Here is a 25462-nt window from a genome sequence, read left to right as displayed (position 1 = left end):
AAGGATTACACGTGGGGCAGTGAGTCAGTTGAAAACAATGCATTGTAAATATTAATAAAAAAGGGGACATGGGAAGTGGAATTGACAGTAGTACAGTGACAAGAAAGGGCTCTAAACCCTGCCGATCCGCAGGCTGACAGACACCCGGAGGCACGTCGGCGCTGCCCGTGTGGCCGGGGGGCGGCTCGCAGAAGCCCCCTCGGAGCAGCAGCCCGGGTGCTGCCGGCGGCGGACCCCGGGCACCTCAGCGCCCCGGCCGGGCTGCGGGGAGCCGGGAGCCGCCTCCCCGCTGCCCTCCCGCCGCCGGCAGGTGGAAGCGGGCTCGGGGCGGCCGCTTCCCCACCCCCGGGGCCGGGGTCGCGCGGCGGGGGAGGGAGCGGAGGAGGGCGGAGCGGCTCCGGCTCCGCTCCCCGCCGCCGTCGGAGCAGAGCACGCCGCGAGTGGCAGCGGGCAGCGGCCGCCCCCCTCGCTCCTTGCCTCCTTCCCCTCCCCGGGCCGGGGGCGATGGCGGCGTGCCCGCCGCCCGTCCTCCCGGGGGGCGCCGTGGGCGAGCGCGGCCGCTCCGGGGGGCGCTGAGGGCCGGGCCCCGCCGGGGCGAGGGGGCGGGCGGCGCCCGAGGAGGAGCCCGAGCCGGCCGGGCGGTGGGGAGAGCCGGCGAGGCGGGGTGGGGAGAGGTGGGGTGGGGTGGGGTGGGCTGGGGGGCTCCATGGGCAGCTCCCGCCGCCATGGTCATCGCCCTCGGCAGCGGCCGCCTCTCCGGTGAGCTCCGGCCCCTCGGCGGCGAGGAGCCGCGGGCGCTGGGCGGCGGGAGGATGATCGCCGGCTCCTGGCCGCCCCGCAGCCTGGCCAAGCTGGGCCCGGCGGGCGCCCCGTCGGAGCTGCCCCCCACCGGCCCCGCGGCCGCCAACGACTCGCAGTGCGGGGAGCAGATCCTGAGCTACGGCAACGTGGAGAAGGTCGTCATCGGGGCCGTCCTCTCCCTCATCACCCTGCTGACCGTCGCCGGCAACTGCCTGGTGGTCATCTCCGTCTGCTTCGTGAAGAAGCTGCGGCAGCCCTCCAACTATCTCATCGTCTCGCTGGCCCTGGCCGACCTCTCGGTGGCCCTGGCCGTCATGCCCTTCGTCAGCGTGACCGACCTCATCGGCGGCGAGTGGATCTTCGGGCGCCTCTTCTGCAACGTCTTCATCGCCATGGACGTCATGTGCTGCACGGCCTCCATCATGACCCTCTGCGTGATCAGCATTGACAGGTGAGCAGGTGCGGGACCACCGTGAGTCCCTTCTGCCACCCCGGTGGCCCTGCCACCACGCCAGGGGCAGGCCACAAGCCTTGGGTCCCCTTGCACCCCCAGGGCTCCGCCAGAGCAGCAGGTGCTGCCTGCTGCCAGCACAGCCCGCACACCCCGGTACCCCCCTGCCTAACTTCGTGGCTCTTTGCGGAGGCTGAGAAATGTGCAGCATACCTCCTAAACTGCTTCATGGCATGGCTAAGGTTGGGCTGCTTCTGAAGCTAGTGCCAGGATAACCAGCCTGAGTTCGGTGGAGTTTCCCCAGAGCAGAGAAAGCTCAGGACTTGCAGCTTAATGATTTTTTACCGTTATTCTACTGCTCCCTGAGATGAGGTTAGTTTCAACTAACAGAACCATTTTGGACAAATAACGTTATGATTGAAGGAAAAATAGCTCTCGAGTATTGGCATTTATGTATATGTATCTTCAGTCCCCCTAAAAAAGAAAGAAACGAAAGAAAGAAAGAAAGAAAGAAAGAAAGAAAGAAAGAAAGAAAGAAAGAAAGAAAGAAAGAAAGAAAGAAAGAAAGAAAGAAACCAGCACCAAGCTGTCCTCACTGATGTTTCACTTCTTCCAGAAGCAGCTCCAGGCAGGCACTGGAGCAAAAATAAAGGGTATACAGACTGCAGGAAGAACTTAGGCGTTTCTGATGGCCATACGTCAAAGCTCACATTTTGCTCTCCTCTGCTGAGGAAGGCTAACAGGTTTCTTTATTCCATGCAGGTCCCATTCTAAAATCAGATGCAGCCTGTAACTTTCCTCTTCCACAGCCTAAATCCTATGCCGGGCATTTTAGCATCTCGAGGGAGACTGTTTTCCTTAAAACTCAACACAACTAGCAGAAATAGAAGAACTTTCAAACTAGGCTGTAATAGTTTATCAGAGTCCAATATCTAGCCTCAGCTGACAACTGCAGAAAGTTTTTGGATAGAACTCCGCATTAGGTTTCTGCAAAGAAACAGTCTTTCAGAAGACTTTCCCACAATAACCAGAGGTTGTTTCCTGCCAAGGAGCATCACAGTTTATATTCATTTCAAAACTTTCAAACCTTCATTTCTTTAAAAGCATTTCCTGCCCCGAATGCTCCCTGTTTTGTGAATTCTGTAATGGCTAGCAGTTACCTGAATGCTGCGAAGCACCTTGTAGCAATGAAATGTACATACTAACTTTGAGTATCAAAGGATTTTGTTGTTGCCTTGAAATCTTTTGTTGCCATCTTTTAACTTAATTTTAGTATTGTAAGAAAATACGAGTAAGCTTATCTTCCTTCCCAACATTATTCTGTTTTTCTATCCCAGTAACTTTTAAGATAGCTCATTTCATTTTTCCACACTCTCAACATAAAATATTTTCATTCTTTGATCATTCTTGAGATTCATGTCTGAGCTCTCCATCTCTATTTCTAATAACCTTTTAAAGACAGGTTAACATAATTAAGCTTTCTTATCCAATTAAGGATGTGTGGTATAGTAGCATTGGAATAATTCCATTTTATGCTTTTTCATTGCTTAGCTTAACATCTGAGATCACTGCTGTATGCTGAGCCTGGACTGGTCACAGTGATGATCAGGTCTCTCACTTTCCCCCAGACAAATAATTACAAGAGATACAGCTGTATATTTAGAACAGAATATAACCTATTATGTATTACTGCTTTTCATTAACAAGTACTGTTTTAAAACAGCATTATTCTCTTCTCATGTTTGCATATTCCTGCTTCTATTACTGAATGTTTATTGAGCACAATCTCTTCATAATTCATTATACTGTTGTCAACTCCCTATTTGAAGTCAAAATTCTGTCAATCATGATGCTTTAACCTCTGTTACCCAAATCCATTATGTAGTTAAAATAGGTGATGTTGTAAAGAAGAGGAGGCAAGCTAGCAATTAATTAGCAAAACGTCTCTACCACTCGGCAATAAAGAATTTAAAAACTCCATGATTCGCAATGCTATTTAATAATAAATAATCTTATAGTGTTGTAACACTGCTCAGACAGACCAACGATTAACTTGAGATGTTAACTACTTTTTGAAAAGTGAGTTAGTTGAAAATGTGCAGACCAATGAGATGATGAGAATTAAATGTGAACGATGAAGTGTCACCGCTGTAGGATTGATTTAATGGCTCTAGCTTACATGCAGTTGTTCTTACATTTGTTTAGTTAGGAAAGCTTTAATTATTCAGTGATGGAAACATACCTCTGAAAAAAATGAGTGATTCTAGATAAAGTATTGTATATAGTACAGGAGTTTGCAAATCTCCTGTATATATGTATATAGCACATTAGAGGTTCAGGCCATTTTCACAAGGACTGTTTTCACAAGGACCATTTTCCATGGGTTTGGTGGAAACACTTGCATGTTTTATATTTTCTAGGAGGAGAAGATCTCTGGTGATAGAGCCCTTATAATCCCAGTGCAAAGAATACAAATATGACACGAACCAGAAAATCCAGAAGCAGGTCAGGAGTGAATGACATCACCGTCCTTCAACTTGGCCACTGTCCTGGGTGCCATCAGATACACTTCTTGTAGCACAATTAAGTGGTCCTGTTGTCACATGTGCTTAGGGAGAATGATTAAGATAGGGTAAAACTGAACATTTTTTGAGAATAATTATGAACTGGACTGCCACATGGCTCTTTAGGATAGTTTAGGAAGCCTTTGTCATCTAGTAAAGTCTCTCCTGAAGGGAAAGCTGCACTGTTGCAGGCAGGGCAGAGACAGCAGATAAGTTAGATGTTCTCAGATTGGCGTTGTTAAACCTCTAGGTTCTTCCTGAAGCAGATATCAGATATACCTTTATCAAGGTAAATAGCTGAAAAAATGTTATTATTGAATTAATCTTTAAAAAAAAAAAAGGAGGGGAGGGTTCACTACAAACTGTTAGGCAGGGTTTTTAGGGAGAGGTAGTGTGGTTTGTTAGACAAACAAATATAGCTTGTAAAAAAAAGGAGGTTGAAGGCCTTTCAAACAGGATAAAGTGAGTAAATTCAAGAGGCTTTTTGATTTGTTTCTCTTGCACAGATATATGCTATTTGGCTCATGTCATTGAATGCCAGCAGCTGGCAGGCCTACTGCACAAAGTGTGAGAAATTTTGCTGCACAGCCCTCAATGGTGGATGCATTTTTCAGCTGAATTTCTGTATCGGTTGGAAAGCTCTTAGAGATGTGGATTATCATGGAGTCTGCCAATGGACTGGTTTGATTCTGTTGGGGGAAAAAAACGCATTTTTTTTCCTGGCCACACACATTCTGGGCAGTCTGTTCCAAAGGAGCGTGTTACTGCCAGAAATAATCCAGAAATGTCTCAAATTATGCCTTTTTCTTTTCCTTTCCCTATTGTTTCCCTTTATTTATTTATTTCTGTATGTAAGATTAGCTAGAGAAAACAGCATGGATCTGAAGGTGTCAGCAAAATGCTTCACTCAGGTTTATAGACAGTTGGCTGATAGAGAGGCCTCCAGGACAGTGAATGGCAGACTAACATGTTCTTTTAAAGCATCAGTAGAGTGACCCAAAACATGAAAGGTCTGACTCCAGGGATAGGCATCAAAATTAAGTTTTTCACCCTCTCTACCCTATGCCTAAACACAGGTTCCCAAATAGGATACATACATATTACGTTTTTGAATTGACACTTGAAATTTGCATATAAACGTCAAATGTCAAAGGGCTGGCTTCATTCAAGAACAGTGCTCTTGAGGACAAGGATATGAGATTCAAAAAAAACTCAAAAATTAAAAAAAAAAAATTAAGGGTCTGAATAGAGCTGCTTGTTTAAGTTGCTTCTACTCTAAGTTGTACAAATGTTAAGACTGCAAAGTATATGTTAGTACGCTAATATGCAGATCTCTAGCTTTGTACAGGGTGCACATGGAAGAAGCTAATCTGAACAAGTCATTTTTGTTATCTACAAAGAACTAAATTTTGTGGCAATAGTGAGATAGTGTCCGTAACAACACAAGCTTTGGACCATTATGTTTTTTTCAGTTCATATCTTTCCTTCTATTTCACAAGACAAAAACCTTCTTTATTAGAGTGACCCGAGATGAACATGTTATTTTCGAGTTATCTCTACCTTATTTAAGCCCTCACTTTGGGAGGAGGCTATCTGCTTATGGACAGGTCTGTCAGAAGTAAAAACAGACATGACAGGGAGACCAACATATTTCAACCTTTCCAAATTTTGTAAGGATTAAACAGGCATGACAGCTTGATACCTGGATAGTCAATATTACCCTCACTATTTTCATGATATGAAGGGTAGCTCTGGAGAAAGGTAGCAGTTAGAGAGACTTGGGTAAGATAATTGTGCCTCAATGAATTGTGTCTCAGTAACCTACTTTAAACATTTCTTATTAGTATTTTTTTTTCTCCTGAAGCTCCACTTTTCTGTCTCTGAAATAAATAAAATATACCACATTTAGATTCCTTTACATTTAAGAGTGACTGAACGTTGCAAGTGAATTACAAGGGAAAGATGCAAACTCTATTTTAGTGGGTGAATGAACATGGAAAGGGAATTAATTGAATTTAAACTGATGTTGTTTGCCTGCTGATTCATCACGTTCTTCTGACCCAAGATAGCTACAGAAATCCTGTTTTGGAGAGTATCCACTGAATAATTGCATAAGTAGCAATTTTTAATTCAATTTAAAAATAACTCTTTGGCTTAGAAAGTAATAAAGTAACATAACTATAGCTGAAGAATTATAACACTTTCCCCACACCCACATAAGTAATGAAGCACTTTTGGGGGAACTTTTCCAGTCTGTATCTTAGCCAGCAATTCATGAGTATTCCAGACTTGCATTAAATTGATGAGGATTTTCAATTCTTATGCAAATGGCACAACAGTGGTGCTTTTTGTTGTTCCTGAGCTTTTTATACACAAGGAACTGTTCTCTCTCCCCTCCCTGTGTGATATTTTTTGCGATGCTCTAAATAAGTATGAATACTTATGCTTCACCTTAGAGGATGTCCCTCCCTAGATGCTCACCCATTTCACGGTTCCTTGGCGCATGCCTGGGAGCTGAAGAGGCCCAGTGCCTCAGAGGAAGAACTTGTGACTAAATTCAAATACAGACTTCAGCACTTAAAATAGCATCCAGGTGTCCAAATTCTGCCTACATCCAAAACTGATAATGTGACCTGAAAACCCTGTCAGCAATTTCCTAAGCCTAATGGCCCCTAAGAGCCCTGTGTGGCTTCCTGTTCGAAATGAAACTCTTTTGCCCTTAGGCCAAGGGTGGAAAAGGCTGCAGTCTGTACTGCTAGCTCTGCTCGGTTTCTTTAGAATATATATGTAGACTACGTATGCACAGCTAGATATCAAACAATCCATAATTTATTTTGGATCTAGAATAGGTATTAACACCCACATGCAGTGCCCTCAGGTCCAAGAGAATCTGTTCAGTGTACAGTCTTGAACAAAGTATAGTCTAAGAACTTTTATCATTGCTTTAGGTGATGCCTGTCCTGGTAGACCCTACAGGCTAGCACTGTCTGGCTCTGTTCCCTGCTTGGAGTTTGGCTCTGGTTGATTCCCATTCTGAGGCACCCTACTTTACGCTACATTTAAAGAACCTTAGTATGGGATGTATATAGGATATAAAAGTCCTGAGATGTAAGGTTTTTCTTCAGACACAGTCTGTAGGTAGTGAATCTTCTAACTTTCACTGACTTAAATGTGCAGTGTGTTCCTTTATATCTTTGCAAGGTTTAGATCCTCACACCTTGCAAGCAGTGGAGGTCTGATGTCACTGAAAGCTTGAGAAAAGCAGAAAGCTTCTGTTCAGAAATAAATAACTGAGAGATGGAGAAAAAAAATAAAAGGAATTGTAGGAAAAGTATGTGATAGAGTTACTACAATTGAGGTCTATATTGCAGATTAAAGTATTGTGATCAATGAATGCGGCAGCGAATTCTTAAATACTATCACTATCACAAGAGCCATTCCTTCCATTGCTCAACTCAATAAACAACTGTACTCTTTCTAAGTTTGTAAATAACTTGTTTAGCTCACAAAAGATACAGGCAGTATTTCCATACACTAATATGGAAAAAAAAAGGCAGTTTTTTTTTTTATTATTCTTTTTTGTGTAGTTTTTCTAATTTAGTCAGCTTGAATGTTTCTCAAGTTGTTCTAGTTTCTTTTTGCAGAGAATTTGTTACTAAACAGTTTTGTAATCTCTGTTTTATTATTTACATTGAAAAGAGGTACAACATTGATTCGTGCTCGCAAATCCTGAGGTGAAGAAATTGAATTGGAAGTTGAATGCATTTTTAAGAAGTTTAAGGCAGTGCAATGTGTGCCTCTCACTGACAGCCAGTTCCAAGATACTAAACGAAACTGGGATGTTGTGCTGTGCTAACATGATCAAACTTCTTTAGGTACCTTTTGGTGGGATCTTCAGGTATCTTTTCCTATGTCATGCAGGCAGCCTGCAAGAGGTGCAGTTACTTACACTGTAATCTGTTCTTGGCCATAGGAATTGTTTTGTTACGTCTTTGCACAGACATTATGCCTCATAACTTGGCTTAGTTATGCACTGTAAGAATAGGAGGTAACAAATAAAAGGCATTCTAACAAAGAGATGGGCCATTTTGTAAAGACTTAACAACTCAGGAATAAAGTGCAGGTCTGTTTACTACCAAAACGAGTGGTAGTAAAAAAGTTCTTCCCCCACATATGAAACTATCTTCTGCTTGCTCCTACCAGGGCTTAACACTGGCTGAGTTTTCAGAAGTGATTTGGGGGTTTCTAATTCTTGCGGTTTCATCCAGACATTTCATAGGAGCCTGATAGTCAGAGGTAAGGGAATATCAATTCACATTTTTGCCAAGCAGGGCATTCAGGAGACATTTGAAAAGTGATTTTTCCTGTCAAGGTCACAAAAAGAGTTTCCATGAGTGAGATTGGATTCGCTTCAAGATTCACAGGAATAATAAAATGCTAGAAGCACTCCCTTCAGTTTTTTCAGAAATATCTTCTAATATAAATCACAAAAATAGAAATATATATCAGACTGGCATTATAGCATAGTATAACCTCTGTACACTGATATCAAACTATATTTGCCTACAGTGTTTTTTCTCAAACTGAATAAATACTATAGAATGAAGCAATCAGGCATTTGTGGTTACTGCACCGTGTTTGAAGTTATTCTACTACTGCACTGCTGGTAACATGCTTTCACAACCTTCTAAAGGAGCAGAAATTGGTCAAGGAATATTCTTTGAATTTTTCTGGAATAATTTTCTCTGAAAAAAAAAAGTTTTATTTATAAAAAGCCTTGTAAATTACATAAAGGAAATATCTTATTTCTTTAAAAGAGATCTAGTATTATTTTTAATACTTTTTTTTGATTTTGAAATGTTTTATCGAAAACAATTGTGGCAACTTTTGAAACAGAACATCCCATTTAATCTGCAGTTGACATTGTACATATGTCTCTGACACGTCTCTGTCTTTCCACTACAAAACCCTTTTATTTTTCTTTCTTTTTTTTTTCCTCTCAGCATATCACTTAAAGATCTGGTCCTTTCTGTGTAGAATAGGAAGTCTGAAGAAAGATCTGCCCATTGCAGTTTTTGCATGAACATAAAAGCACTGGAGAAACAGCTGAGTCTGCCAAGATGCAGTTGTCATACAATACAGATTGGGGAGTGAAATTACTGATTCTGGTACCTGATTTTACAAAGTACAAGCATCATAAATCAGTGCTCAGTGCAGTTTTTCCAAATGGTCACTAGTGTTAGGTGAGGATAACTTCTTAGGGTCGGAAAGCTCACGAGTGTCAGCTTTTCACATCACACTTCATAGCCAACTACTTCTAAAGGGTTGTTCTGCTCTTGCCAAACTTGACACACACAGGCTGTCAAGTTCTCTTTTTCCAGGTTTACTCAGTGACACTGAGACGTTTGATTCCTCATAGTATCATTGCAGAATTTCATGAAGAGATTGCTGCTGGTAATGCAGTGGGAATGCTCCAAATCTAATCTCTACTTCTAGGGAGACAGGAGGAGAGATTGTGCAGAGAAGAGGGGGGAGTCAGCAAGCTGCTTCTAAATGAGTCTGAGCATCAAGTCAGCTAGAAATGCTAATAACACACATTGGTTCTGCCTGCTTAATTTGAAGCTTGAGTTCATATTGGAGTTAGATCACAAACTTGAAGCAAATATTTGCTGTTGTAATAGGTATCGCTTGTTACAGTTTTTCTAAATATATAAAAATCTAGACTTGGCAAAAAGTTGACAACTTTATCACCCAAAAACAGGTAGAAGTTACCTTTCAGTCCTTGTGATCATGAAGACTCCTCTGAAATGAGCCTAAGAATATTACTGCATCCCATATGTAATCCCATATGTTATCCCAAAATCAAAATTTGCTTGTCTTGGTCATAAGTAACAATGGAAGATGAAAATGATGCGAGAAATTGAAATCATTTGCAAATATTGAGTGTGGATGCACAGAACTGAAACTTTTGCAAAGATAAGAGTAAAAATTTTCAGTTATAGAATTAAAGCTACAAGGACTTTCATAGCTTTTTGCCACTACTCACGTGCTGTTCACTTTTGTTGACTTCACTACAAGATGAATATGCATGTGAGTGAAACTTGTTTTCAATTTGTTTGAAGTAATTGAAGAAAATTAAAGAATGAATGCAGCAGCTTTGATTTTCCTCTTCTACCTTGCCATTCAATCAAGAGGTTTTATATAGAACATCTCGATTATCTGATACATAAGGATGGTTCCATAAATATTAGCATGTACACAAATCAGGTAGTGATTCAAGTATAACAGGAAACACATTTTGGGGGGGCAATATGGAGACAAGAATGAAAATTCTACCAGTGCCAGCTGTTCTAGTATTATGCCGAACAGAGATGTGCAAGGAAAGCCATACAGTACTGAGTTCTTCTACAGATGTTCTTTCAGTCCTTATGCTGGCCTCTGCTATCAAATTGTGAGCTAGCACAAGAGATCACAGAGGGGGTTAATAATATTGTTTACAATTATTTCCTGTATATACAGCAAAATGGTCATGATTTGTATAGAAGACAAAAGCAAGGAGGGACATTACAAAAATAACTTAAAAAAAAAAAAGTAATGAGAAACCATTGTGTGAAATGTGAAATCTATTCTTAGAGGTACATTGTTTCTTGATGAAAAAGCTGGCAACAAAGTTTTTTCCTGAGATATATCAAGGAAATGGGTGTTTTTAGGTACCGTCAATAACTTGAAATCAAGTTCTGTAGCTTGTGGAAGTGTAGATTAAAAATATAACCACAAGGAAAGTTGGTTGTCCATTTCTGTTACATTTTTTTATGTTCCTTTAAGGAAACCATGGGGAGGGGAGGTGGAGCCATGCGGAAGGATAACACTTTTTCTCACACTGGGAGCTGTAGTTCTGCAGGGGGTGGCAAGCTGGGGAATCCAAAGAAAGGAGCAAGCTGCAGTCAGCCATGTCTCAAAGGTGGTGGGAAAACTGCTCAGGGACCAAAGGAAAAGTTTGCTGGATCTCAGACATTCACTGACTTGGGTAAAAACAGAACTTGAAGCAAAGGCTTGCCTGCAAGGGGACAGTTCTTGTGGGATAATTGTGTACAAACTATCTTACTTCTAACTCACCGTGTGATGAGATTTCTGTATTGAAAGACATTAAATTGCTAGTTCTCATTTAAATTAATTTTGACGTTTTTGAATTGAAAACTCTTCAGTCTTTTGGGGAGAAATTATTATTGTAGAAGATGTAGGCCATCATGAGGTCTCCACCCAATAACCTTAGATGCAGTTCTGCTGCTTTTATTCCCACTGAAGAACACCAGTTTGTAACCTTGCTGGCATTGGAATCATCATTTCTCATGAGCTGTGTTTTAAGTACCTTCAATCAGAGATACAGCCTCTTGCCACTGCAAGAGAAATTGAACCCCAGATACAGAGCTTTTTTATATACTTTATTTAAAATTTAATTGCTTTTCATTAGAGATGCATTAGAAACTAGGGACAATGTATTTCAACATACGGTTTGCAGATCTCTGGAGACAGACACAAAATGTGACTGCAAAAAAAAAAAAAAGTCTGTCTGTAGTGTGTTTTTCCTAGTTAGAGGGCTAGGAAATGTAGAGCTACACTAGGAAATGTAGGGATTTGTGAATCAAACTAAAGAATACTGGCCTAAGAGATTTACTCCAGTAACCAGTATTTAGAAATTGGTGATAGACATAAAAAATAGGAGGCAGGAATGGAAGGAATGAGCACAGTTAACAGAAGTACATGCTATTATCTAAACTTATTGTATAATTTGCAACATAACTGTCATTGTGAATACAAACCATAAAAACATGTTGTGATTGTCATGAAATATTTCATATACACAGACCATTTGCCAGAATAACTTTCTGTAAACAGTTCTTCATGTGGGTTGCTAAATTTTGTTTATTTGCTGTAGAAGTAGACATTTAACAAATATTTGAAATACTAAATCACTGAACAAAGTCAGTGTCTGTTGTCTGGCCACAAATTACTTGGAAACATTTATACACGTGGCCCAAAGCAGCTGCTGGCAAGATGCAAGCTTTTCTTTAGTAGTCTAATAAGATGTTTTGATCTAAAAATAATACAGCTTCAGCTCTAAAAATTTTATTTTTGCTTGTTGTGTACTTTAGTTTCCCTTTTACCTTAAGAATATGCATTTGGAGACCCACTTCTTAGCACAAGCAGTTTTATCAACAATGCTAATTGTAGTCTCTCAAGAGTCTATTGTCCCATATTAAAAAGCTATTTTTGCTAAATGAGTTTGGTCATTAGCAGAACACAAGTTTCTTTTTTTTTTTTTCTCCAAAATAATCCAAACTAAAATGGCACGGTGGACTGTTTGCCTGTGAACTAAATGTAAAAGGAGGCTTAACATTTCTAAAACCTGTTACGTAATGTTAGGTCTCTGCACTGCTGCCTAGGTACTGAAATGAAGGGAACATCAGATATCCCAAACACCTGTAGTTCTTGGTGAACTATCTGAGAACTGCATAGGCTCAGCTGTGGTGATTCATCCCACGCTGATAACGAAGTTCATCTCCTAAATTCAAAGACGTGTTTGAAGATGTTGGTCTAGCAATGAGAACTGAGATTACTGGAAACTGTAGGCACAGCAATAAATCTTGGGTATTTTAGTCTTTATCTACACACAGTTGATACCATCACATCTTAGAAGAACCTTAGTGTTACCAATCTGTTGCTGAGAAAAGCAAAGGAAAGATGTACTCACTGAGCGGGGAGAAGAAGGGGCTTCCTTCTGCTGATCCTACGTCTTTCACTGTTTTCATGTATGTTGCGGCATCTGTAAAATGAACAGAGAAGAGAGGCATGGGATCCTTGATAGTCTCTAAATCCCACTAGCTTTAAAGACTTGGGAGGAGGACGTGGCCTATCATCGGCTGTACCTATTTGTGTTTTGGCATAAAGGTATAGCTCTAAATTCTGGGGAATATGAAAGGGCATTTTAAAAGAATTGTGACCCGACACACACCCCCTGAGCTGGATAAATGGTCATTTGTGAATAACCAGTAGTTGAATCTGGCCTCAAATTTTGTCATTCTGTAAGGCCCAAGAGTAGACGGCCAGAAGCCCCTTTCTCAACAGGAGAAAAGCAAAAGAATTATTCTGTAGATTGAAAGTATTATGACTGTATGCCTGTGAAGTTGGTGGTAGCGGTTTGTGTTGTGTTATAATTTGTTCTATATATTAAAATATTTAGTGTTGCAGATTTTGCATGATATTAAAAAGGAAAAAAATTATGAATAATGTTTCTGAAGGAAAATTATACGCTGTACTGGAAGCCTCTTGTAGGCAGACCCTTACTCAACAAAACAAAAAGGATGCATAATCCTGACTAAATTTTTCTTAGGTTTTCTATCTAGAGAAGTCTAAGCTTATTCAGAACTGTCTTTACAAAAGTAGACCTGGTGATGTCTGAAATGGAGAGTAGAAACTTCTGGATCTAGATGAAATTTTACTGAAGCAGCAAGCTGGAAAATGCTACCTACATGAAACTGCAGTCTGGCAGGTCTGAGCAAGACCCAGGAGGCTCAAAGTTTGTTGGAGTGGAGTACAAGTTAGCTACTTTCTTCATTCTCAGACCTATTGGTGGAAATGAGTAAATATTATAACAAATAAATAAACTATTAAATTCTGTGGCTGAGAAGGGCTAGACGTACAATTTTACCCACCACAGTTCGGGTTTTGCTGCAGTTAGCATTCATCGCTAGATGTTTCTTCCCTTCAACCTTCTCCTTCAGTTGAAGGGCGTCTGGGGCTGTAGACTTGAAGATTCTGAGTGATTGCAAGGGGAATAAATCCTTGTAAGATTATGTTAAATTCCTACAAAAATATTTTTCCAGTTTATAGAGGAGAGCTTGATCTGATCAATTTATTTATCAGAATGAGGTTCCAAAATATCACAGAATGAGATATTTTCAAAGGAAATGACAACAAGCAGGAGTGTTGCAGTGAAGGAAGAACTTGGGATCTGCTGTATAATTATGTAAATAAATTCGTTTAAACAAGTGCTAAGGAAATAAATGAGTTATGACTGGGAGATGTGGTAGATGTACTAGACCTCACACTCATTGGCATGAAAGATGATGAGATATGATAACCTCATTCTGTACCACATACTTAGCTGACAATATACTGCTAGAATATCAAGAAAAGGCAAACAAATAGCTGTTTGACTGACTTTGAGTGAAGGAATCGCCTTATTATCTTCTGATAAGTTCCCACTGCACAAGTTTCTGTTGGAAAGGACTGTTTTCTGAAAGGTTCTCAAACTGCAGATACACAACTTGATCTAACTTTTTGCCTTCCTTCCTTAATGCCTTCCCTTCATGCTGTGCTCTCTCCATCCCACTGCTTCCCCTTACAAAACCATGTATGATTACTTTTTATGATAGGACCCTATTCACATTAGGAAGTGAGATGTTTTTACTGCTGTAGAAGAGAAGCAACTCCAGAGTCTGCATCTTTAAAAAAATGGAGTTGTAGTAGATCAGAATGGATTGTTCTGTGTGGTGTTTTTACTCCGCTGGGCAGCTGAGCTCCACCACAACTGCTCTCTCACTCCCCCTCCTCAAAGAAAAAGGGGAAGAAAACACGATGGGAAGGGCTCAAGATAAGGACAGGGAGATCGCTCACCAATTATTGTCATGGGCAAAACAGACTCAGCATAGGGAGATTAATGTAATTTATTACCTATCACTAGCGGACTAGAACACTGAGAAACTAAAAGCAAACTAAAAAAACCACCTTCTTCCCCCTGCTTCCCTATCGACCATCTTCTACCTCCTGCGCCCAAGCAGCACAGGGGAACGAGGAATGGGGGCTGTGGTCAGTCCCTAACGCTTTGCCTCCGCTGCTCGTTCACGGTCACTCTCTGCCCCTGCTCCACGTGGGGTCCCTCCCACGGGATGCCGTCCTTCCCAAACTGAGCCTGTGTGGACTTCCCACAGGCTGCAGCTCTTCAAGAACTGCTCCCACACGGCTCCGTATCACAGGGTCCATCTCCCAGGAGCAAACTGCTCCAGCACGGGTCCCCCACGGGCAGCAGCTCCCCCCAGACCCCCTGCTCCTGCGTGGGCTCCTCTCCACGGGCTGCAGCTCCGGCCCGGGGCCTGCTCCTGCGGGGGCTCTCCATGGGCCGCAGCCTCCTCCAGGCCACATCCATCTGCTCCACCGGGGGCTCCTCCACGGGCTGCAGCGTGGAGATCTGCTCCGTGTGGGACCCATGGGCTGCAGGGGGACAGCCTGCTCCACCAGGGGCCTCTCCACAGGCCGCAGGGGAGCTTCTGCTCCGGCACCTGGAGCACCTCCTGCCCTCCTTTGCACTGACTTTGGTCTCTGCAGGGCTGCTTCTCTCTCATTTCTCACTCCTCTCTCACAGCTTCTGTAGCACAGCAGTTCTTTCCCTTTCTTCAGTCTGCCCTCCCAGAGGCCCAACCAGCATCACTCCCTGGCTTGGCTCTGGCCAAGGTCCCTTTTGGAGCAGCTGGAGCTGGCTCTGATCTGACATGGGGCAGCTGCCGGGCTCTGCTCACAGAGGCCACCCGGCAGCCCCCTGCTACCAAAACCTTGCCATGTAAACATGATACATTTTATTATCAAAATATTTTATGCAGTTGGGATGATTTTGCTACATTTATTTATTATTTTTTTGAAACTAACACAAGTGGAATTGTCTCTGAAGTTTTCTTCTGATATTTCAGAACGCGCTGGTTCAGTTCATTTGCTTAAATGTGAAAAGCAAGAGTCAGCCACCAGTGTGTAACTAACCAGTGCACTCAGGATTAAAAACAAACAAACAAATAATGATAATAATAAAAATAGACTTTGGATTTTTCCTTCATAAAAGTCAGAGAGAAGGCTGATTTTAGAGCTTTCATAAAACTCAGTATGGCTCTTCATTCTTCACACAGCACTGCTAGATACCTGTAAGAATGTGACTGAGCAGAAGTAGCTTATTCTAATGTTTTGATTAGAGTGGTACCTGGGATGATTGAATTGCTCAGAATTTGGAAATTTATCACAAACTCGCTATGTCTTTTTTTGTTGTTGTTGTTGGTTCACTGGTTTCTTTCTTTTTCTTTCTTTCTTCCTTTTCTTTCTTTTAATTGACTGAGCCTTACAAGCAAGCTTTGCTTGCTGCTACTCCCAAGTAGAGAATCACTGATCCAAGTCAGTCAGCCAGAATATACTTGTGTTTGAGGAGATACAGTGACTTTTTGATCTCGGACTTTTTTTATGAAACTGAATTACTTAGATACTTTTGCTGCTTTAGTACCTCAGTCACAATCCCAGAGCTGCCATTTCCTACTTTTATTCTCTTAGTGGGTTTTCCTCTTGCTTTCAGACCTACGTGCATTGAGAGTTCCTTTGTGAGAGGGTTACATTAGTGAAGAGTATGTTTTACACTGAACTATAACGACAATATTTTAAAAGTATTTTTCAAGAAAGGGCTGAAATTAAAACCCTTGGTGCCCACTTTCTAGGAAAAGTAGGTACCTGTGGCTGACATTTCCACAGCTGATATTACAGAGAAATCCATACACTATACAGACTCTATACAAGATGCTTTGTGCTTTCAACTTAGATTTTCCTGTGTAACATGGTATATTGATATTCTGTGTTTTTCTTCCCTGCTGAGCATTTTCCTGTGTAACATGGTATATTGATATTCTGTGTTTTTCTTCCCTGCTGAGCTTTGGAAAAATTTAAACTTGAGGTGAACATTTCAAATCTTTACATACCTGGCCAAAATGAATATAGCAAAATCTTGCTGTAATTTTTGACATATTCAGGCTTGTCTTCAGGCAAATACTACAATGGCCAAAGCCAAAAATGTCCAAGTAGATCAATTCTGTATTTAGATTCACTCATAATGATTATATCATGGTTCAGTAGGACTGTTGCAAAATCACTGTCATGGAGAAGCAAAGAGGAGTATTTGGACCAGGTCCTTCCAGAATTTTTCATGTCTCTACTGAGACAGGAAGAGATGGAAGGGGGAGGAGGGAAGAAGGGGTTGTTCCTTAAGTGCTTTGTCTGGAGATATTATGTTTAAATTGTTTGTATTCAAGGAAGGAAGAGAGAGGACATAAATATCATCACATTTAAATAAAGCTATTCCCTGAAGATACTTTGGTTTAATATAGTGGTATTATCAGTTCAATGGGCTGCGATTTTTCATTTCATTCATCACTTACTTATACTATGAAAGTTTCTGAAATGCTTCATTTAATTGTACTAAATAGATCAGTCATGATTTTCTAGTTAAAGTTGTAGGAGGCTTTCATTTTGAAACACCATTATAACTTTCAAAATAATTCCTTTTAAGCTGATGTTTAGTGTCAACCCAAGCGTGACTCATGTAGTGAAGTTGGAGAAAATCACCTTAGCCATTTTTACATTATGGGAGTCTGACAAGCATTTTCTTTTTAAAAAAATACAGCTTTCATCGGTCTGAAATCAAGCCCCCACACATTTTAGTTGAAGATACCTGTTAGCTTACCTCAAGCGAAAAAATAATAAAAACTGGTTATGCAATTAAAGCGCTAACCAAGGCTTGCAATGACCCTGTCATAAGGGTCTATAGGTTTATTTGTGGTTCTGGGCAGGTCATTTAAACTGCACGTAGACTGAAAGCCTGGTATGCTCAGGGCAAACCCTGATATTCAGGTTCCCCGATCACTCAGAACAGAGCTCTCTGTATCTCCCTTCCTGTGTGTTTAGACTTTCTCCTGCAAAAAGCAATGTATATAGGATGCTTGCATCTTGTGTCAGTATGGTACTCAGGGAACAGCCAGAGCATCCAGCTGGATGCAGGAATTGGGGGTTCCATGTTTGTCATTTTTGCAGTGTTAAACTGGACATCCTGGACATCCTGCTGAGAACAAGTTAAAGGCCTGGTGTCTCATCCCCGATGTATGTCTCCACCACTAGCCCTGAGAAAGTTTCCGGGCTGCCCCAGCTGTATCCACACAGGCAGCATCCCATGTGCTGACCAGAAGCACTTCAGTACCTTCTCTGAAGGCCGTCCTAGAGCTTCACAGGCTTTCAACTTCTTGTGTAGCACATACATTTTGGGACCCACTTGCTGCCATACACAAAGGGGCCATCTGGTGTGTGTGTTTGTGTATGTATGTTCCTGCGTATCTGCGGGAGGAGATTACCTTAGACTGACATGTTGGCCAAGACATGTTGCAGACACTGTAGGCCTCAGACTGCTTCATTGCTCACCTAAGGCATGTTTGTGTTGATGTCTGACTGTCAGAGTACAGAACTGAGAGAAAACACATTGGTGTTTTTATTACAGTCTACTTGAATGTTTGCACGGAACAGGGTAGTCCCAAGACTGAGGCACGTCTGGTGGTTGTCTCCTGGCACATCTCCTATGGCCTGGCTGAAGCCAGCAGGCTGGCCTGCAGTCATGAACGCTTGTCTTTGCCACAGGACAACAACAGCCAGGATATGAAAGGGAAAGAGATGTGTGCTCTGTTAATATGTTGTGAGTTGGAGAACCAAATCCTCTGAAGTCAGTAAGGGGAAGGAGGGAAATTATGTTAGAAGTAGGATAAACTCTGGCAAGAACCTGAAGTCTTCATTAGCTTTGATGAAGGCCCAGGGCCTGAGGGATGGGAGAGGTCGGATGGCAGTAACCCAGAAGAGGAAAGTATGGATTTGGTATCTTTTTCAGTTTCTAATCTGTAGAATTTATTCTTTTCCATTCCTCTATTTTCTTTTGCTCAGGAACTGCCTCTGTTTAACAGAGTACGAATTACATCTCAGCTAGTGTTTCAAGAAACCGCATCTTTGCTTAAAGTAATTCTCCCCCACAGCAAGGGCAAAGCAGCAAATAAAACTTTTCCTAACAACAGCTATTCCTAATATCAACTGTCTGGAGTGTTTCTGCCTATCAGCTGGGCAACTTGGGTTATCCTGATGACATCCGACTCTCATGTTTTTCCTATACTGGCTAGCCTGTAGGATCAAATGAAGTTCAGGAACTTGAACCTTACCTTCAGTTATATAAGTAGCTCAGGCCAATGAGCAGATAGATCATGTAAAGATTTATATCCTCTAATCATGTAGGCATTCAGCAAAAGATCATGGCTAATGCCCATCTTCTGACAGACTGTGTCTAACTGCAAGAACACAGTGAAGTTTATTGTGTAGGAGATAGAAACGGTTGGGAGTAAGGATCAGGATATGAAATTAACTTCTCAGAAACTAAAGGCCATCATAAAGATAACTTCCCATCCTAAAGCATTCCTCCTCAATTTCTTTATTGCAATGAAAAAAGAATAGAGCCACATAATTTCTCTGCCAGTATCTTACCAGTAACCAGTGGTCCAGTCCTTCATCCCATCCATTCACTTGCTGATTCAGATTCTCTAACCTGGTAAGAGAACAAACATAAGTAAATCCCAGCACATCTCTGGCTTTTCCCCCTTCTTGAGTCCCATGTACCACCATTAAGCAACATTTCCAGTCAAGCCTCAGCTTTTAAATCATATGTATTTGTGCTCAAAGTTTCTTCTGCTACTCCTCAAGCTCACTGCCAGAGCTACCCTCTCCAGTCACAGCAAATCAGTTACTTGTCATCCTCAGACCTATTTTACCTTTCCAGATTTAGCTAGTTCTTTTCATACATAAGGCTATATGAGATACAATCCCTTTCCCCAGATTTATTCCAGCCTGAACTTATATTTTACTGTACACCCAAGCTGACACGAACATTGCAACACAACCAGACAGGAGAAAATGAGAGTGTATTTTCCCTTTAATTCTTTCCTAGGACAAAGCTTTCCCTAGTCTAGTCTTCTCAGATAGTATTGGAGGGCTAAAATATATCTTCTTTGCCCTCTCAAAAAGGGGCTTGTCATCTTGTGATAAATTAATAAAACAAGATACCACACCACTGCTTAAAAAACCTGAGAAGCAGGGAATATTTCTGAAATCTTAGGAATGTTGTATGTTGAAGTCTTCGTATGTTGTAAATTGTACTGTACTGTGGATTTTGATTATACAATTTTTCACTTTTGGTAAGGAATTAAAAATTAGGAAGAGCCTTTTGACCCTCTTCTCACTTCTTCTTCCACTATTACTTGCTTGTTACTGGAGGAAAACAGTGAATGTTAAAAAAAAATAATTAAAGGGAACTTTTGAATCTCTGGCAGGGGAGAAAGGGCAGAAGTGGGCAAAGTGTCCCCCATGACACAGTTATGCTGTTTCTTCTAGAAAAGCATGAAAATATTTGTTTTCCCTCAACTTTGCAAATAGTTGAACAATATAAGGAAAAATGGATTCTACCCATGTGTAACTTGCCCATATTTAGAGTACTTTTGAAGTGTTACAGATTACCTATCAAGGAGTGGGGTGGGAAGCACTTTTGAGCTATATAATTATAATTATCCTATTGCAATCAGTAAGCAAGCCACGCATATATGCAGAAGACCAGAGATGAAGAAACCCACAAAGATAGAGTTTAGACACTTTGTAAACATTTAAAAATAGGAAATCTTCCATTACATTGTGCAACTTCATTCAAAGTATTTCTTTGCCAATCCTCTTCAGTTTTTAAATACATCTAGATTCTAGGAGGCTGGTGAGGGATGAAATAAGCTGAAATCCATTTCCCTTCTTATGTCTCCTATCTTTACATCATCGGTGAAGATACAAGAAAGGAAAATACACACATACTATGCTAAACAAGAATATTTGCTGAAAACAGGTTATCCCTTAAGGTTTAGTCTATAATACATTTATCTGTGTAATTGTGTAATATTGGCCAGGAAGTATATGTTATCTAACATTTAGGCTGTGTTGCAAAAAAAATATATATATATATATATAAAAAAAAAAAATCAGCAACTGTTTGTTGGGACCTTTTCTTTCATCCAGCATATCATTTGCAGAGGAAAACCAAAGGCTACCAAACTGTTCTGTCAGGTAGCTAAGAACAAGGCAGTAGCTGGTGACAAATACTTTGACAATCATGCAGTGGGAAAATTAGAGGCAAAGGGTTAGAACAGCTAAAAGAAATTTTCTGAGGTCTGAAATGAAAGAGGAATATGGTCACAGAAATTATGACTAAGATGAGAAAGATTGAATAGAAAGACATCACAAATACCTTTCTGGAAATATGGCTGTTACACATTTGTTAGAATGACAGCAGACTACATCCCCCCCATCTGTGGAACAGAAGTCTGAGATGAGTAGGCAAAAATTAAGAAGGAAATATACAGAACTAAGAGAGGAATAGAAATAAAGCAGGGCAAGAAAGTGAAATAAAAATAGAATCAGTGGAATAAAAGAATGAACTAAAATAAATATTAAAATACATGATACAGGAGGAAGGAAGTCCATGAAAGTACAGGAAAAGTGAGAGAAAGCTAAGAGAGGAGAACATAATCTTCAACTAGGGAAATTATATTCCTTTAGAATGAAGAGATATTTAGTTTTGATTGACTTAATCTTCTTCCACTGCCAGAAAAACATATGCTTCTTGAGTCCCATCAAAAATAAGCAATGATTTTTGAGGAACAGAAAAATCACATCAGAACATTTACTATGAACAATAAAAGTACAATACTGTATTTAACATATACCCACTCCAACAGTAGGAATGTCTTCCTTTTGTAGCGATAAGTTATTTATAGGAAATATATTTAATTGAGAGCAAGAGGAGAAATAATAGAACATGTTAACCTTGCTGAAAGCATAGCAAATATTTCATTACAATTCTTCCAAGCATTACAATTTAAGTATCACTATTTCAATAATATCAATAATGTTGAACTTACTTGAAACATGAAGAGTAAGCATCTGACATGCCAATACATACATTTAAGGTCTTTCATGTTACAGCATTCAACATTGACTACAAAGGAGAAATTAGGGCCTCAACCATTTCTAGCAAATGCAATTAAGTGGAATCTGGTGACTGTGCTTAGACTTTTTATAGACTATGTGCTAATTCACTGCATAGAAAAGATGCAATGTTTAGCCAGATGGAGCACAGAAGAAGTTGAACAAAGTCTTTTTTTTTCCCCTCGCTAATAGTTTGATTTTCTTAGTTCTGTTGTCTCACTCTGAAATTGCACAATACTTAGTGTCTACATTTTAAAGTGATCTAATACATACTCTGAAAGCTGTCACATATGCAATAAAATCAGTAACAGTTCACTTCTGTGAAGAAGAGTATTTCTGTTACTGCCTCTGAAATATATTCCTCTTCTGTGACAATAAACTGTCAGTTATCATGAAGTGATTATGAGGCCAGCCTCTATTGCAGAAAGACAGGTATCAAGGCCATCATACAATAATTAACAAGGTCTCTTTTCACATTATAACACCGTAGTCATGCACTTTAATGCCTATGTCTCACCACTTAAGTCTTTTTGTGTTTTTGCCCCTTTGCTTCCATCTCAATTGCTTAAATACGTGATAAGAATAATATTTCCCTGATCAGTTTGTATAGCTTATTTATTTAAATGCAGTTTTGTGGGACAAAGTATCTCCTATTTAGTGGGTACACAGTACCCCTGAAAAGAAGACAATTTCTGTTAGGGTGTTCAATGTAGCCATAACAGAAATAATAGATATGACCATTGTTTCAGCATGCTACATTTATATTTAATTTACCTTTTAATATATCAAAACATAAGCAAAAATAATAATTCTAGATAGATCGGTATACTAGGGATGGTTCTGAATGCTGGATAGCTTTTAGGAATGGCATCGTTCTTCTATTCTTGCTAAGTATCTCTTAATGTTGCACTGAATTGAACAGAAAAATTGTGGAAGATCATGAGAGAATCACGGCCACCAAAGGAAGAGCAGAAGATTTGCATCATTCTTCAGAATAAGTTATTATGGCAGGTGAATCATTAGACAGGATTGTATAGCTGTGGGTTAGCAAAGAAGCAAATACGAGGAACTATGTATTGAAGCTGAAAAGCTGCTGTACTAGAAAAAGAGCACAAAAGCAAACTAGTAAGCATTTTTGTACCTTTTAAGGAAAACACTTCTATAACTCTAAAAATCAAAAATAGGAAGAACAGAAAGCCTCAGCTTAAGCTCAACTCCAACTCAAATAGTAAAGCGATAGAAATAGAACGGTATCAGATTCCCGATAGAAATAGCTGTAATACACATCTCTATAATTTTCACGACAGCTTTTCCAGTTCTGTTCCATGGTAATCCAAACTGCTTCATAAAAGCAAGGCCGGGCCTTGGCAGATGCTAAACTGATTCAGGAATAACCAACTGATAGATAAGGTCAGTGATAGGGAGTAACCAGCCAGATAAAGTCTTAGAAACAAATGTGCACTAATTAAAATAGAATTCCATCTACTTATAAAGTACACGGAGACCAGAGACAAAGGAATTATATGTGTGTGCTTCAAAAAAAAGCATAAGCAATCCCCATGTCATAGTGCATTCAATTTATTATTGGGTTGTGCAGGAGGCTTTAAAACAGTTTTAATACTCTTAGCTGTTTATTTTTCTGTTACTCCGACTATCATCACAGACAAGTAACAGAAGTGAATGGGACATCCTAATGCTATTTTCTTTCTGTTGTTGAAGTTGATGTAGCTGTTAAGTTTCAGTTTGTCTCAGTTTGCTTTATTCATAATTCAGAAGGTGGGGGGAATAGACTTATCTCAAAATTTCCATTCTAGCTATGAACAATTTTCCATTTTACAGCCTAAATATAACAGATATTTAGCTTTCTCAGGTGGGAACAAAGAAAAGGAAACGAACTTTCTGCTGGGAAAAAAAATAGGTTCAAGCCACCAAAAAAAGAAAAAATAAATCATGCTTGGTTAGCCTGAAATGCTACCATGCGTGGCACTGCTGCTTTTTTAGTTTTGGAGAAAGAATTGGTATCTTCTTCCATATCTATGGAATTGCTTCAGTCACAAATGGAGAGTTATTCATGTGCAGATGATGAGAAATATCTTCATGGAATTTTTTTCTGATGATGAGGAGACGCCTATGTGAACTCACTTCACAGTAGTGGAGAAAAAGAAAACTTTTTTACAGTTTTCTAGGTTAGAGAATAAAGTAAACTTATTTACAAAAAAAGAAATTGTATTGAGCCTGTAGGGCATTGGGGTTTTTTTGCCTTTTTTTTTTTTCAATATATAGTAAGATCAAGTGGCACACAGTAGCAGTCCAGTTTTTGTCCTGATAATCATTGTGCCAGCGGCAGAATATGACAGCCATCACAACAAGCAAATAGCTAAGAAAAGCACGGATGGAAAGAAGGAATACAAAGAGTCACAGTAAGATAAAATGATGTGCCAGAAATGGAAACTAGGGTCTGTGGATTCCGGTTCTGTCTGTGATACACTGCCTACCCTCCATGTAAGTTACAGCCCGACGCTTTCTGTAGTATTTAGCATACTGAGCACACTCATTACAAATGCCTGTGTGATCTGCAGTTCAAGTGACAATGGAGTCTGTGTTAGCCCTGTGGGACAAAAACTGTTCTAATGGATCATTGTAATACACCAACATCAAAAAGACAGAATGAAAACAAAACAAAACCAAACCAAACAGAAAACCCTGCATGCTCTCCTATACAGTTGTACTGATTTTATTATTGTCTGTAACAATTTAGAGGTACTGGGAAAGAACACTAGATCATGGCAAGCCAGATATTTATTAAGAGGAAGGGAAAAAAGGACTTATTAATTTACCTTTTGTGTTATTGTTATTGTAAATGGGGCAAATGGTGGCTGTTCACAATAGTTGATGATAGCACCCCAAGGAGGAGGAAGCTCTTCGCGCCTACGTATGAGCAGAACTGCAGAAAGGGGATGGCAAGTGATGATTATTCCTCCCTAGGGCTGAGCACCCCTTGTGCCTCACACCTGAACAGGACTGCAGCACAGGAGACAGTTTCTAATCCTCCAGTAGGGAAGAGAAGAAATCAAAAGAAATTAGCCCAGAACTGGTGATGTGCTCATGGGTTTACACATTAATTTAAAAACAAATTTATTCTGCCCCTCACTATTTCCCTTCTGTTTGGTCCATGTTCTCTGCTCTTACTTTGAGCTATTTGAGCAAGGAATTGTCTTCCAGATTTCAGTGACATAGTACAAGAAAAGTTCCCATAAGCTTTCTGTCGTTATATGCCCTAGATACTTGCAACAGGTTGTCTCTGCTCTTTTCCCTCCATTCACGCAGCAGCCTTTCTTTCTGGAACAGCAGCAGGGCTGGGACGAGACCATGTGTTGTGCTTGTAACAGTGATCCCACAGTGGTTTGGGGCAGGATCCTGCACTTGGGTGTGCTGCACACAGCATCAGGCAATGCAGAGTGAGAAGTAAGGGCCAGGTGCCTGCAATAGCGAGCTTTTGGGGAGTAACCTAGATTCAGTCCCCACTGTGCTGGGTGTAATATGAATAGGTGGTAAAGAAGCCCTGTCTGGCACAACTGTGTATTCAGGAAAGTCAGCGGAGGAAGAATAGCAAATTGCATTGCCCTTTTCTTACCACTGAGAACTGAGGCATGGTTTCTTTCCTGCCAAGATCAAAACGAACATCTGTGGCATGGAAAAAGAACAAATCTCAGAATAGCAAGTCCAAGACACTTCTTTC

General features: G+C 40.5%; 1 protein-coding gene across 3 annotated transcripts in view; it reads left to right on the top strand.

The window, feature by feature from the left end:
• Positions 1-665: 665 nt before the first annotated feature.
• HTR7 (5-hydroxytryptamine receptor 7) overlaps positions 666-25462 on the top strand; it is a 37786-nt gene continuing 12989 nt past the window's right edge. Inside the window, exon 1 of one of the 3 annotated variants that reach the window (XM_080597988.1) lies at positions 666-1252. In XM_080597988.1, coding sequence (XP_080454114.1) covers positions 726-1252 — 527 coding nt within the window. In that variant the 5' untranslated portion in view covers positions 666-725. The remainder of the gene's footprint in view (positions 1253-25462) is intronic. The other 2 variants (XM_080597990.1, XM_080597989.1) reach the window with 2 other exon arrangements.

The sequence above is a fragment of the Anser brachyrhynchus genome (assembly GCF_964034855.1).
Source record: "Anser brachyrhynchus genome assembly, chromosome: 6".
Taxonomy (NCBI): domain Eukaryota; kingdom Metazoa; phylum Chordata; class Aves; order Anseriformes; family Anatidae; genus Anser; species Anser brachyrhynchus.
This window is presented reverse-complemented; position numbering and strand designations above follow the sequence as displayed.